The 14,541-nt window shown below is 39.2% G+C and overlaps 1 protein-coding gene across 27 annotated transcripts in view; it reads right to left on the bottom strand.

Moving 5' to 3' along the window:
- Positions 1 to 14,541, bottom strand: part of Ttll5 (tubulin tyrosine ligase like 5) — a 265,849-nt gene that overhangs the window by 152,323 nt on the left and 98,985 nt on the right. For 26 of the 27 annotated variants that reach the window (XR_009226355.1, XM_046440809.2, XM_046440808.2 and 23 more), the window contains 4 exons: positions 9,564 to 9,721; positions 8,351 to 8,657; positions 3,681 to 3,801; positions 609 to 755 (listed from right to left, as the gene is read on the bottom strand). Coding sequence is in view for 26 of the 27 variants with exons in the window: in XM_046440809.2 (XP_046296765.1) it covers positions 609 to 755; positions 3,681 to 3,801; positions 8,351 to 8,657; positions 9,564 to 9,721 (733 nt within the window). In the remaining variant the exon portion in view is untranslated. The remainder of the gene's footprint in view (positions 1 to 608; positions 756 to 3,680; positions 3,802 to 8,350; positions 8,658 to 9,563; positions 9,722 to 14,541) is intronic. The other variant, XM_046440806.2, reaches the window with a different exon arrangement.

Here is a 14,541-nt window from a genome sequence, read left to right on the forward strand (position 1 = left end):
TATGGGTATGGAGGGTCGACAGTCTTCTATAATTACATGTAACTTTAGAAAACTCATTTACATTTTTTTAGGCCTCAGTTCTTCCTTCTGCAACCTGAACTATATAACCTATACCTTTTTCACTCCCAAGTAATATTTTTAATATGTTCTGAGGCTGTTGGATATAAGACACTTTGCAAAAATTACAATTAAATAGTGTATTTCTTGGGCTTGGTTGTAAAATGTTTTGGAGAAGAAAAGCTAACTCTCTGAAAAAAATATGTCATCATATTAAATTCACAGTTCCAATTCTCTCTCTATAGTCAACTTACCATTGTCTACAGGCCAATAGCAATAATACAGATGCACATATGTCAGAATTCATCTCGGGTATGACAGAGCTCAAAAGGGATGGAACTTCTGATAAGTGTTAACTATGGCCACTGGGTTTTCAGAAATAATAAGTAGCTTTTCAACCCAACCAGGTTAAAGTGTGGGATTCCTCTCCCCCTCACAGCAAGGCAACAGGGTTGATGGGGCCACAGAACAGAAGCTGGACAGAGGTGTACAGCGTGTGACTGATGATGTGTTACAACACAATGCACAAGACCCCCAGACTAATAACTTACCTTGTTGTACACAATGATAAAGTCACCTAATTGGTGGGCGAGGATTCTTCTGCGTTCTAGAAGTGCCAATCGTCGACTAGGTAATACCATCCTCAGTGAATGCTGGAGGTTACTTGATGCTCGTTTAAGGAAACGAACAACCAACTCCTATGAAGTAAAAAATGGGGAAGGAAAAAAGTAGGGCTTGTGTTAATCAACAGAAGACATGCTATGATGGGATTAGACAATAGAGATGTCAGAAGAGGTCTGTTATACATCCTGACGAACAAGATCCAGAGCAAACATGTTAGGTTTAAGAAGGATACATAAAAAAAAAAGAAAAAAAAATAAAAAAAAAAAAAGGATACAGAAGGCAAAACAAAAGACTCTTATTTTCTTCTCTCAATAAGTTAACAATCAGAAAATCAAATGTGCAAAAAGATAGTAGTTGTTAAAGTACATTTATAAATGGTCCTATGATAAACCAAAGGGAAGATCTCACTTCTATTAAGGTGATCAAATGGAGCTATTTTTTTTTTTAAAGAGAGAGGAGAGAGAGGGAGAGAGAGAGAGAGAGAGAGAGAGAGAATTCTTTTAATATTTATTTTTTAGTTATTGGCGGACACAACATCTTTGTTTGTATGTGGTGCTGAGGATCGAACCCGGGCCGCACGCATGCCAGGCGAGCGCGCTACCGCTTGAGCCACATCCCCAGCCCAAATGGAGCTATTGAGGGAAGGCAACATTCAAAGTCAGTCTAGGAGTAGGTGAAATCATCAAAGATGAGAAAGCAGAAAAAGAACATAGTGGCAGAGCGCTTGCCTGGCATGCGTGAGGCACTGGGTTCCATGCTCGGCACCACATAAAAATAAAGGCATTCTGTACATCTACAACTACAAAAAAAATTTTTTTAAAAAGAATAGAAATAGTCACGCTTAGAGACAGAAAAAGAGGAGAAAGAATGGAGGTGGAAAACACAGGGTAGAAATGTTAGAACAGAAAGAAACACAGGAGAAAATGCCATGAGGGCCAAGGGAGAAAAGGGTCCCCTGTCAGGACTTCCTGAAGTCTGGAACTGGAAAGGACCATGACCAAGACAAACCCCTGATCTGGCCACTGCTGGGTAGCTTTGAGAGGACATCTTCCAGTAAAGAGGGAAGGAAGACATGCTGATGTGCACCAATAATGAAGGAAAGGGGTACACAGCAGACGCTACTGATTTAAAAAGTTTGGTGATAAAGATATAGTAGTTTGAAGGTGATGACCTTTTTTTCCCTCCCCAAATATAAGGGAGCTTCCAGAATTGGGGATTGCCAAGAGGGATACAGTAGAAAGTCCTGAAGGGAAAGAAAGAATACATCACACTTAAGATGCAGGCAAAGGATTGAAACCTGAACAGATACTAATCAGATAACTCAGAACATCGCAAATGCTTCAGAGACTTTACAGGACCAAGAGCCTGAAAGAGGATGTCGCCCCATCAACACAATAAAATGGCTTTCAAATGATGGGCCTTCTGTGAGTTATGAGATAAAGAATCTCAAACCTAACTCAGACCAGAGAGGGCAGCTCTACAACTACCTTCCTCATAACCAAAACCACGGTCACAACTGTCACAATAAGTCTGGGCTTGCTCTCTGGATATATTTTCAAGAAAGACATCACAGAGCTGGTGTAAAATTTGTAGTGGTGAATTTACATATTCATATAGAAAGCCTCATAGAAATCCTGAGTGACTCTAAGCCAGCATTTCAGCAGTTACTTTCTTTCAAGCTATGTTTTTTTCTTCTTGAATTTGATTTTGGTTCATTGTCCTTCGGTGCCAATTGACTCCAGCACTAAGTGAACAGTCTCATAACCAGAGGGTTGGATTTCACAGTTCCACTCTGCTGTCTTTACTATAGGGTGGTTTAAGTTGCTATATTAAAACATTATTTTTTCACAGTGGAGCAGACAAACTAACTCTCAAAAAGGCAGTCTCAATTTTCCACTTGGAAAGAGCAGCGCTAACATTTTCCACTGATGGTTGAAGGATTATTCACAACACACAAGTTTTTATCTCTGGGTTGTACTGGCTACTTGAAATTAACAAGTTGTTTTCTGGAATAACCAACATGTTTTTATAACAAGCCTCATATAAAGACTTGCCTTTTGTATGTGAAAGACTCAAAATTAGAGTAGGGTCACCACTGAGTGGGATAAAGGATGCAACTTTCTCAGACTTAGAGACCCCTCTCTTTTTGGTGACAGATCCCTGTTGTAAAAAACGCTATGTAAGGGTTGTGGCTTCTTTTGTAAGTTCTGGCCTTACCAAAGAGTTTTAAGTTCCCTATCACTGTGATCCAACAACAACAACAGCAACAACAACAACAAAGCCTTCCTAGAATGTTAAACCTTAACATGTTCAAGTGATTGGAATACAGTCAAAATTACCACACAAGGTTGATTTCAGAAAACCAAGAATTTTATAAAGGTACAACTAGTAAAGAAAAAACGTTAAGTTAGAGGACAGTGTGTTCTGAGGGACTATGACAAGGTGGTGACTTTAAGTGACTCTTTTAGGACAAAAAAACAAATAGTCTATGACACCTGGATAAAGTGCAAGATCAAGGCAGGTGCAGGTGTAACACCTGGGCTCAAGTTGTTTCAGTCCACCACACAGAAGCTGGGGAACAACAGACCCTGCTTCTCTTTAGGTCTCTGTTTCCTCACCTATAAAATGGGGATGACCATGCCCACCTCAGAGTCAATAAAACATGAGGATGTTTGAGAAAAGACAGTAAATTGTTATTCTCTTTGAGGGTTTTACACAGGCCTTAACATCAAAGGATCAATCCATTTCCATTTCCAAATGAAATAAATCAATGCGCTCCCTAACTAGCATAATGAACCCGGCTCCAGGTCAAAGATTTGTGTCACATCACATTAAAGTAAGAGTAATCTAGAAACTTTACTGTGCAATAATTCTTCCACCAGAAGAATATACAGAAGAGAAAAGCGGGGAAGGGAGGGGGAAAAAAGGAAAGGAGGAGAAGGGAAAATAAAAACAAAAGAGAAAGGGAGAATTGAAGGTTCCAAGGGGAAGAGCCTCACCATCTGTTCATCCTCTTTGGCAGCCCAACTGGCACTGAGGGTCTGACCTCCACTGTCCTTCGTCAGGCGAACTTGAACATGCTGGAGATAGGCAGAGAATGCTATTCGGGCCTGCACTTTGCTACAGAAATCCAAAACAACACACGGTTATGAGACAGAATGGTAATTCTACCAAATGTGTACCTGCCTCTCTCAAAGTGGCCTTTGATGATCCTTCCATTAGGATGGCTAGGAAATATAAAGCCATCATATATTAAATAAAGAGCCCCAGTTCTAAGCAATACATGAGGTTTAATTTTTTTTTTCTTATTAAAAGGATCAGAGATAGAGAATCCTACTTATACTCTCACTACTGGTATGGGGTGGGGGGGCAACAAGAAGAGAAAAAACAGATTTCCTACTCATCGTGTTGTCTATTTGAACTTTTCTTTTTTCGGGGTGGGGAGGGTACTGGGGATTGAACTCAGGGGCACTTGGACACATCCCCAGCCCTATTTTGTATTTTATTTAGAGATAGGGTCTTACTTGCTGTTGCTGAGGCTGGCTTTGAACTAGCCATTCTCTCAGCCTCCCGACTGCTGGGATTACAGGTGTGTGCCACTGCAGCCGGCTATTTGAACTTTTTAACACCTTTCTTGGGAGACTGGACGAAAGTACTGAATCCTCACAAGAAACACTGTAATAAGGTTTTGTGTTTTTGTTTGTTTGGTTGGTTGGTTTTGGTATGTATGTATGTGTGTGTGTGTGTGTGTGTGTGTTTGTTACTGATTCTTTTTGCATTGGAGGCCCTTGAGGACATATTTATCAGAGAGTACAAAAGTATGGATTTTGTTATGCCAACTAAGATTTCTCATGTGCAAAACCTCTGAAACAGGAAATTGATAAATCCTACAAAAGGAACTTTTGAGACCATATTTTAAGGTCATGCTTTTCTCAACTACAAGACAGGAGTGGCTAGAGCCCAGAACAAATGAATGAGGTCCAACAGAGTTTGGCATAGATAAACCAATGGGCTGGGACAAGCCCAGATGTTCAGTGAGGGAAAAGAAAGCCTTAGCAATAGTGACAAGCACCACGGCAACTTTGCTGAAGAATCCATCCTTCTGCCTAGACAAGGGAATGTGATCAAGCTATAGCAGGAAAGACAGAGGTACTGGGGAGACAGTGATGATTTTCACTTCAGCTGCTAACTGTGGCAGATCTGTTTTCTTTCAGGCAAGATTTTGGTTACTTCAGCTGATCGGCCTTCTGGCACTGTAGCCAAAATTACATCAGCGATGATTAGAGCCCAACACAAACTCTGTTTACAATCCTCACACATGCAGTCACTGGATGCTTTCTACTCACTGTCCCCCAAGATTAGGATGAAGGGTTTGTCCACAGCAAACTGGAAATCCCAAGAGGGTCCGGGTCTAGGTTCTGTGTGTCTTTGCAGGATTCCAGGGCAAGGGAGTTGGGATGGGTGTCCATATGCTCTTTAGAGTTTCAATCATAAGAGCTTCAGAACATGGACTATATATATAAATAAGGCCAAATCTCTGTTACTGCCAGGGATAATTTATGGGAGCACAATATGAATCTGAAACAATAAATTTGTATTTCCAAATGTTTTCAACAATTATATTCTTGTTCACCTAGAAAGTATATCTACTATTTCCCCCTCAGCCATCTCCATAAGCTTTACCTCCATAACAAATGATTTTCAAGTCAAAATACATTAAAAAGATTGTTCGCTTTGGGAAACAAATTCACATGTAACATAATAAGCAAAAAAGTGTTTTAGACATCTCCAAATGTAGCAGAATACTCAACTGCATCGATTGGTCCCTTTATATTAAAGCATGAAGGTCTTTTGGAGAGGGAATTATTGCTCATAAGTTGGTATTTCAATCGTTGTTTTGTTGCAAGTCAAATGGAAAAGTACTGAGATTTTCATTTCTATAAACCTTACTGAAGAGATGCCTGGAATGTTAATTCTAAGATTGTCTCAAAGTTGTTGATCAGCTAGTCACTTGCATCATACACCCCACTCCAGCAAAAAAGAAAGAATGAAAACCAGAAGGATTTAAAGGAAAAGGAACTTATTTTTAAAACCCAACAGGTTGTATAGATGCTCAGCATATAAAACATACAACAAGGAGGCTGTGCCTGCCCCTGACTTTGCCCTCCCCAGACTTCTCACCAGCTACTGAGATGCCCCACAGGACAACAAGCAACTTTGGGGAACACAGTCTGATATCTGCTCATCTACACAAATGCACCCTGCAATTTTAACAGTTTACTTGTTGAAAGTGAGATCCCTAAGATTTATGAAGAAGTAATTTATTTCTATAACAGCTAAGGAAAATGTTATTGCTGGAAGAGAGCTCAGGATACAGTCCAGTGGTTTTCAGATGTTCTATTTTCAATTCACTGGAATCTTTTTTCCCCTCCAGAAAGCAGTTGGAAAAACCGTTGTCTAACCCCACACCTTGGCTTGACAGGAAAGGTAACTGAGGCCTACAGAAGCTCTTTGACTTGCCTATGATCACATAATCAGTTGGCAGCACTAAAAGCCAGTGTCTGGGTATCCTGATTGAGTTCCTAAGACTTGAGCTCACGAATGACCTATTCTCATTCTCCATGACTCTGGAACAAACCTGAAATCTATGCCTTTGCATGCCAATGTCACCCTCCAGCCTCTCAGTATGAGCGCTGGCCTCTAATAGAAAATAAAGGCCATCATGCAAAAACACCAACACCTCGCTGCTCTTTAGCGTCTACCTATTATCATCTTCCCACAGTCCTCTTCTTCTGACTTTTAGAAAGAGATACCCCTTCCCAGCCTCTTTCTACATTGCTTTAGGATCCTTCTCGGCCAATATATCCATTTCCACATCTCTAATCCTCTGTCTATCAAACCCCTCCCCTTAATCTAATAAGCTCCAGAATCCCTCTTTTACAAAGAATATCGCTTTCTCTTAGCTGGTTCCTCCCTGATGCGGTCTTACCTCCCTCTCATTGCCAAGCCCTTTGAAAAAGTTCCTTCACACTATTTTCTTGGTTCTTCAGCTCACAAATCCAGGAGTCTATTTTCACTCTTTATCACTACTTGAGTGGTTAAAGGCATCGTAAAGGCCCCAAATCTCCTCTTAGAGCTTTTCTATGTACTACTCCCTCCCACATGTATGCCTCTCTAATTCTAGGTCTTTTTACTGACTTCCTCATTAAACAGTGGTGTTCCCCAGGGCCCCATGCTCTTGCTTTTCTCCTTGCTGAATTACAGAATTGCTAATTCCACCCACTTGGAAGGCCTTGACCTACAAAGCTATACTTTCACTGTCTTCACTCTGTCTTAAATAAAACCCATTATTTCTTTATGAAATAACTCCTACATCCCTTATGATGACCAATGGCATCAACAGGTTGACAAATGTGAACACTTAGAGATTGTCACTTGTACCATGAAATCCCACCAAGCCCATCCCATTCTCTCCATTCTTATAGCCACTGCTCTGGTCAATGCCTTCATCTTCCTGGTCCTGAACATCCCAACTGTCCCGAACTCACCTCTCTGACCTTTGATTGACCCAAAATGCAACTGCAATTTTTTTTTTTTAAATTAGACTGGACAATCACGCATGTCTAAAAAACATCCAGAAAATAAAGCCCCGGCTCCTCTTAATTTTGTAATTTACCATCATCCAACTCGTTAGTGTCATTTCTCTTCACGTTCTTCTGTCCACAAAATTCTCTGCTACTCTAGTATGTGTCTCATAGACACATCATGCTCATCCCAATTTCAGGACCTTGTATTTCCTGTTCTGCCTCAAGTATTCTGCCACTTGACATTCTCATGACTGACTCCTCATTATTCAAAACTCACCTCAAAGGTTGCCTCTCCATGCCTGACCACCACAATCTAAGTCAGCCTCTACCCAATCACTTGAACATGACACCAGATACTATCTTCAGAGTATTTCTCACCACCTGGAGCTGCCTTGTGTCCCTGTTTGCTGCCAGTATTCCCCACCAGACCAGACCACAAGCTCCACAAGCCTGTCTTGGTCCCCATCGTAATGCCTAGCAAAACTCTTGGCACAGGGCAGGTGCTCAGGAAGTATTTGTTAAGGAACCAAATGAATGCCTATACAATTCTATTTATATAACTAGTGCTTATACCTAGTGCTCCCATATGGAGTTGGTGCTGCCCAAGCTTCCTGAAGCCCTATATTCATCAGCCAGGGCCTGGTGTGGCCTGCCTCCTCCATGTGCCTTTCTAGCCCTTCAAAGACTCACCATTATTCCTTTTTCTGTGTCCTAAGAACACTTTGTTCTTACCAGGGTACAGAGTCCCAGGTCCTTAAGGGTCTCCCAAACTCAACCCTGAACTACTTGAGCAACTTGTCTGGAACCTTGTGCTCTTAGCAACTGAGACTAATGACCACCAAATATTTGTTGGCCCAATAAGACCTGGGTTTGTGTCATAGCTCTACTGTGGACAAGGTGCTTAACCTAAGGCCCAGATGCCTTCACAATAGCAACGTCCAATCATAGTCATTAGTTCACAGGATTCTTGTGAATATTGAATAAAAAATGACTGTCAGGCCATTAAAAAAAAAAAGTTCCAGGTACACACCACAAATGAGCCACAATCAGTTTCACTATTATAATTACAAAAAGTCACTTGCCTTAGGTTTCCATTATCTTGCAGAATCTGCATCAGGTTGAACTTCGGCTCTGGCTCCTGAGTGTCAATTTTGCAGCCCTGTTCACCTTTATTACTCCATTCGGGAACCTTCATGGAATTTTCTTTGGATGAATTTTCTACCATAACAGTCAATGAGGGTGAATATTTGGCTTGATTTTCTCCAAGAGACCCTGCAGACTCCTCCTGGGAAGCTTCCTGCTCTTCATCTTCATTGTCTAATGCCACTTCTTCCTCCTCTTCACTCTCTGTCTCAGTTTTAACATTCATTTCAGCTGGTTGGGTAATCACTAAATGCGAAGAATCACTAATGTTGCTGAAAAAAGGATTAAGTTTTCCTCTCTCCCAATACCTTCCTTTTATCTTTGTAGTAAAAACCCAGTTCTAAATAAAACCACAAACAAGGTACAAAATTAGCAGCAACCACATGTCACTCTCTAATTGCATATATTGTAAAAAGAGATTATCTTCATTCAAGTTGATATTTCTCATCATATCAACAGTTTAAACAATAAATGAAACCCTCTCCTCCCCACAAAAACAAAACAAAACAAAAACCACCCAATTGAGTAATCTCTGTAGTGTGCTAGGGTTTTTAGAAAAGCACCTGTCATAGAGGCACAAGGAATATGGCTTCCTATGTGTTTACTCATCGCCCTTTTCTCCACTGCCTTGTAAGCTCTGGAAGAACCATATCTTTTTTATTTCCCAACGAAAGCCCAGTGACTAACATGCTGCCTGATACAGGGACTCTACAAGGAGGGCAGCAGCAAGGGCAAGAGGACATCAGTCTATAGTGAATTAAAAATAGACCCTACAACGTGGGAGAATCTGAGAGAGAAGGAAATTCTCCTTTGTCTATATCATTTTGCAATTTCAAAGGATGAACTGGACTTACCTAATCAGCAAAAACCCAAGAGCACTGTTCAGAATTCCACTAAACTCAGGGTAACATCATTTCTAAAGTATCAGGTATTTGTATGATAGCGGAATAAGGGCAAGAGCCAAATGCTATATGCTTTGAATGGAAATATTTGTTTCCATTCAAAAAAAAAATATTTTGAATGGAAGGGTCTAAAAATCGTTTTGAAATTAAGTTTCAGAGAGAAAAGTACTATACAACAAAAATGAGTGCATGTGAAGAGGAAAGTTCTGACCCCGATTACATAGCTTGGTGAAAGCTCACAGGCAGGTACCTGGGTATTTTGGCCTCACTGCCCTCAATCTGCCACTCCGTCTTCTACGTTTTCGCACCTCCAGAGACAGGAGCTTTCTCTCATAAAGAGCAGCATGAAGCTTGGCCTTTGAGTTCACACTTTCTACCTTCAGTTCTGGTGCTCCGTCCATAGCCATCCTAGGGGAGAACAACAGGATAGCTACAGCCTTTGGAAAGTTCTCTCCTTCATCCCCGTTAACTGAGAATTCTGTAAGGACCAGGTGACTGGGAATGATAACTACAGTGAATTCCAAAAGGTTTGATAGATAAAGGGGAATATATGAATTCTATTGAAACCTCATTAATGGCCTCTCTGAATTTTTAAAAAGGTTCTAAACAAAAATCTACCTAAAGATAATGTTTAAGACTCACAGGGGAAGTGCCTCACTGAAAAGTTAACAAGACTGAGGATCTCACCATGTCTCAAGCATCCCAACATGAGGTCCTGCTGAGGCCACTGCCCTCCTTTATGTCTTGCTTAACCCCAGGAGGAGGTGGGAGAGGTAGCAGAACTCTCCAGGTGTGGAGTGAAAGTCAGAGTTACAGTCAGAGGCACAGACAAGGGAAGGCATAGATGAAGGACGAGGCCAAACTCAGGTCATAAATGAGAAATGAGATGGAGAAAAGGGGCCGCTAGCAGGTACAGCACTCATTAAATAAGACGAATTTCAATTGGGAAGTGTTTGATTTCAAGTCGAATTCTGACAAGAACTGGATGAAGTACTGGGCAGACAGAGATAAGCAGGTCACAAGAAAGAGAGGGGGTGCTGGGTAATTGAGTCAGGAAAGAAGGATCCATGGCAGTGTCTGAAAACATGCAGCTAACTCTGAGTGCTGAGAACTCAGGACCTAACTGTTATTTCTGAACTCTCTAGAACTCAAAATATATTCCCTTTCAGGTCAAGGAATCATCCTAGTTCCTCTGGGAGTTTTCAGTTTCTAAGTGTGATGGAGAGGCTATTATCTTTTAGGCCAGTTAGAACTTTCTGGGAGGATGAAGAGGGCATTGAATCTTTTGAAAGTGTTCTCTTCAGAACAGGATATTGAGCCAAAGCAAGGTCCTGACGCTGGGAACAGGTATGGGAAGTGGGAAGCTAATTAACAAACTTTCTTTCTTTCTTTTTTTGAGATGAGTCTCAAACACAGAGGTATGAAAATAGATATTTAGGAAGTTAAACAATAAAATAAATAAAATCATCCAAAGCATTTATTTAATAGTATCTGGCCAACCTGGTCAAATCTGATAGTTGTATAGGCAAACATTAAAACAGGCAGACATGACATTTCTATCCTATCCTATGTGCTCACAAGGAATAGTTTTTTAAAAAGTTAACGTGATTTAAAGTCTAGTAAGTTTATGCTCATGAACCAATGTCCACTAAATAAATAAAATTGTTTCTGCCTAAACTGCCAAAAACACCTTTCCTTCCTTCCTTTCTTTCTTTCTTGGTACCAGGGATTGAACCCAGGGGCACTTAACTACTGAGCCACATCTCCAGTCCTTTTTCAAACTTTTTTTTTTTTGAGACAGGGTCTCACTAAGTCCTTAGGGCCTCGCTAAGTTGCTGAAGTTAGCATTGAACTTGTGATCATCCTGCCTCAGCCTCATGAGCTGCTGGGATTATAAGTATACACCACCATGCCCAGTAGAATGCAATTCTTTCAGGAAAAATTGATTTCTTTTAGGTAATTATCAATAAAAAGCTTCTGAAAACACAAATCCTAAAAGCTCAAGAGATACAGAAAAGCAATTATGAATTTCCTTCTCTACAGGCATTTTTAAGTATGAACTAAAAGATTCTGGATGTACAGATAAATTCCATAGTACAAGGGCTGGAGAAGATGGAATGCTGGGTAAAGGTGTGAATCTGACAGCTACTCTGGGTAACAGCCATCTTGTTGATCACTGGCTAATCAGTAATTCAATTCTCTATGAATAAGTTATAATATCTTTTAGTTATATCTATTTCATTTTATTTTTTCAATGTTTTATTATAAAAATATTTAAACAGAAGTTAAAATGAACATCGTACACCTACCCACCATCTAGTCTCTACAATGACTCCTTCACTGCATTTGTTCCATCGTATCTATATGCAATCATATATTCCTCTCTCCATCCATCAACCCATTTAATTTGCAAAGCATTCCCAAGTTTCAGACCAATAGTGCACTTTGCTCCTATACATTTCAATTTACAATCATTACTATTTGGAATTCAATATTTGCTTTATGAGATTTTTTTGGAGAAAAAACTTAAAAGAGTGAAATATCCAAATATTAAATGTCATTTAAAAAGTTTTAACAAATGCCTAAAACTTCATAACCCAAACTCTAACATTACTATCAACTCAGAAATTTCTTGTGCCTATTTCCAGCCAATTCCTCCCTAACACCTGAAAGTCAATCGGTGATTGAGTTTTTCATCATGTTTTCATCATTTTACCTGCTTCAAAACCTTAAAACGAAAGGAACCATACAGTCTGAATTCTTGTGTGTAAAGCTTCTCGTATTCAATATGTTTCTGAAGTTCATCCGTGATAGGTATATCAGAATGCATCAACTTTTATTATAGAGTGGCAGGCATTGTCTGAACAGTCCAATTTATCTACTCTCCTGCTGTTGGACACCTATGTTAATTCTTGTTTTGGAATATTATGAGTAAAGCTATTATGAACCTATCTGTATAATCATTTTGTGATTATGTCTTTCATTTCATCTGGGTGGAGGACTCAGAGTGGAATTTACTAGGCTTTATAACAAGACAGATGCTTTGTTTAAAGTGCTTGTACCAGTTAAAACTACTAAAGGTACGCTATCAGAATTGTTAGCTCTACCCCCTATCAGAATAATTATAATAATATAGCCCTTCTGTTCAGTGGTATATCTGGTTTTATTTCACAATTCTCTTGTGCACATTTTCATGAGCATCTTGGCTATCCACATATCTTCTTTTTGAAGTATATGTCCAAATATTTTACCCATTTGTAACTAGATGTCTTTTTATTATTGAGTTGTAGCATTTGGTAGATTTTCTAGATTCTAATTCTTCAACAGATACATCTGATAAATATTTCCATCCAGTCCATGGCTTACCTAATCATTTTTTAATAGTACCTTACGATAAAGTTTTAATTTGAGGAAATTATTTTTTGTTTATTGCTGTTATATCTGAAAACCTTTACCAAATGCAAACACAAAAATGTTCTATAATTTCCTCAACACCATTTTATATAAATAGCTTTTATGTTTATGTCTATGAATCACCTCTAATTTCTGAGACAGACAAGAGCTGAGTTCATTTAAAATATGATAACTAGTTGTTCCAATCCCATTTGTTAAAAGAATTCTGTAGCTGGGCACAGTGGTGTATGCCTATAATCCCAGCTACTCAGAAGGCCAGTCTGGGAAACTTAGCAAAACTTGGTCTCAAAATAAACAATAAAAAAAGGCTGGGAATGTAGCTCTGTGGGAGAGCACCCCTCCCTGGGTTCCATTCCTTTTCCTATTGGATTATCTCAGCTTTTGATATTTATTTATTCATTTATTATTTATATATGACAGTGGAATGCATTGCAATTCTTATTACACTTATAGAGCACCATTTTTCATATCTCTGGTGTATACATAGTATATTCACACCAATTCGTTTCTTCATACCTGTTCTTGGATAATAATGATCATCCACATTCCACCATCATTAATTAACCCGTCATTAATGCCCCCTGCTTTCCCCTCCAACCCCTCTGCCCTATCCAGAGTTTGTCTATTCCTCCCATGCTCCCACTCCCTATCCTACTATGAATCAGCCTCCTTATATCAAAGAAAACATGAGCTTTCTATTACAAATCAATGACCATATAACTACAGGCCTGTTTCTGGGCTATTCTGTTGCAATAATAAATTTGCCTCCATCTTGATTACTACAGCATTAAAATATTTAAGCCAGGTACTCTAAATCTTATTCAAGATTACTTTGGATTTTCTAGGTTCTTTGTATTTCCATATAAAAAGTGGGTCCATTTCCACAAAAAAAAAAAAAAAAAAAAAAAGGTACTAGAATAATGATTAAGTTTGCACTGGATCTTTAGATCCAGAGAATGGGTACTTCAACAATACTGAGTCTGCTGATCCTAGGGCAAGGCATCTCTCTCCACTTATTTAGGTCTCTCTTCATGTCTTTCAGTACTAGTTTTTAGTTTGTAGCTTTTGGTCTATTTAAGTATTAAACATATCTCATTATATTTATTCCTAAGCATTTTGTGTTTTCAAATGCTAGTATAAATAGAATTTTGTTTTACTTTCTAATTACTACTAGTCAGTATATTAAAATGCAACAGATTTTACTATATTGATCATGTGTCCTAAGACCTCACGCTATACTACATGCACCTATATGTTCTTGTAATTCTTTTGTGGATGCCTCAGGATTTTACACTAACTTGATTATGTCATCCAAGAATGAAGACATTTTACTTCTTCCATTCCCATATGTATGTTTTTTGGTTTTTTTCTTCCTTGTTTTATAATATTGCCTAGGGCCTCTAGTACAATGTGAATAAAAGTGGTGAGTGGACAACCTACCTCCTTACTGATCAGCAGGGGAGGACTTCAATTTTTTACCAGGCATGACGTTAGCCATAGTTTTCACATATGGCCTTTATCAGATTGAAGAAGCTCCTTTCTGTTCCTGATTTGCTGAGTTTTTCTCATAAAATATGTTTTGTATTTCATCAGCTGTGGGTTTTTTTCCCCCTGTGGGGTTATCTAATAAAATAATCATTTAGTTTTTCTCCTCTGTGGTGAATTATATTGCCATTTTTCCAATATTAAATCTGGGCCAGGGATGCAGCTCAGTAGCAGAGCACTTGCTTAGCTTGCCCAGGACCCTGGAATCAGCCCCCAGCACTACCCAAAATCAAAAAAGTTAAATCAACCTTGAATCATTGGGGAAAATT

The sequence above is a fragment of the Marmota monax genome, unplaced genomic scaffold, assembly GCF_021218885.2.
Source record: "Marmota monax isolate L192 unplaced genomic scaffold, Marmota_monax_Labrador192_F-V1.1 WCK01_AAM20220418_F8-fsc00017, whole genome shotgun sequence".
Taxonomy (NCBI): domain Eukaryota; kingdom Metazoa; phylum Chordata; class Mammalia; order Rodentia; family Sciuridae; genus Marmota; species Marmota monax.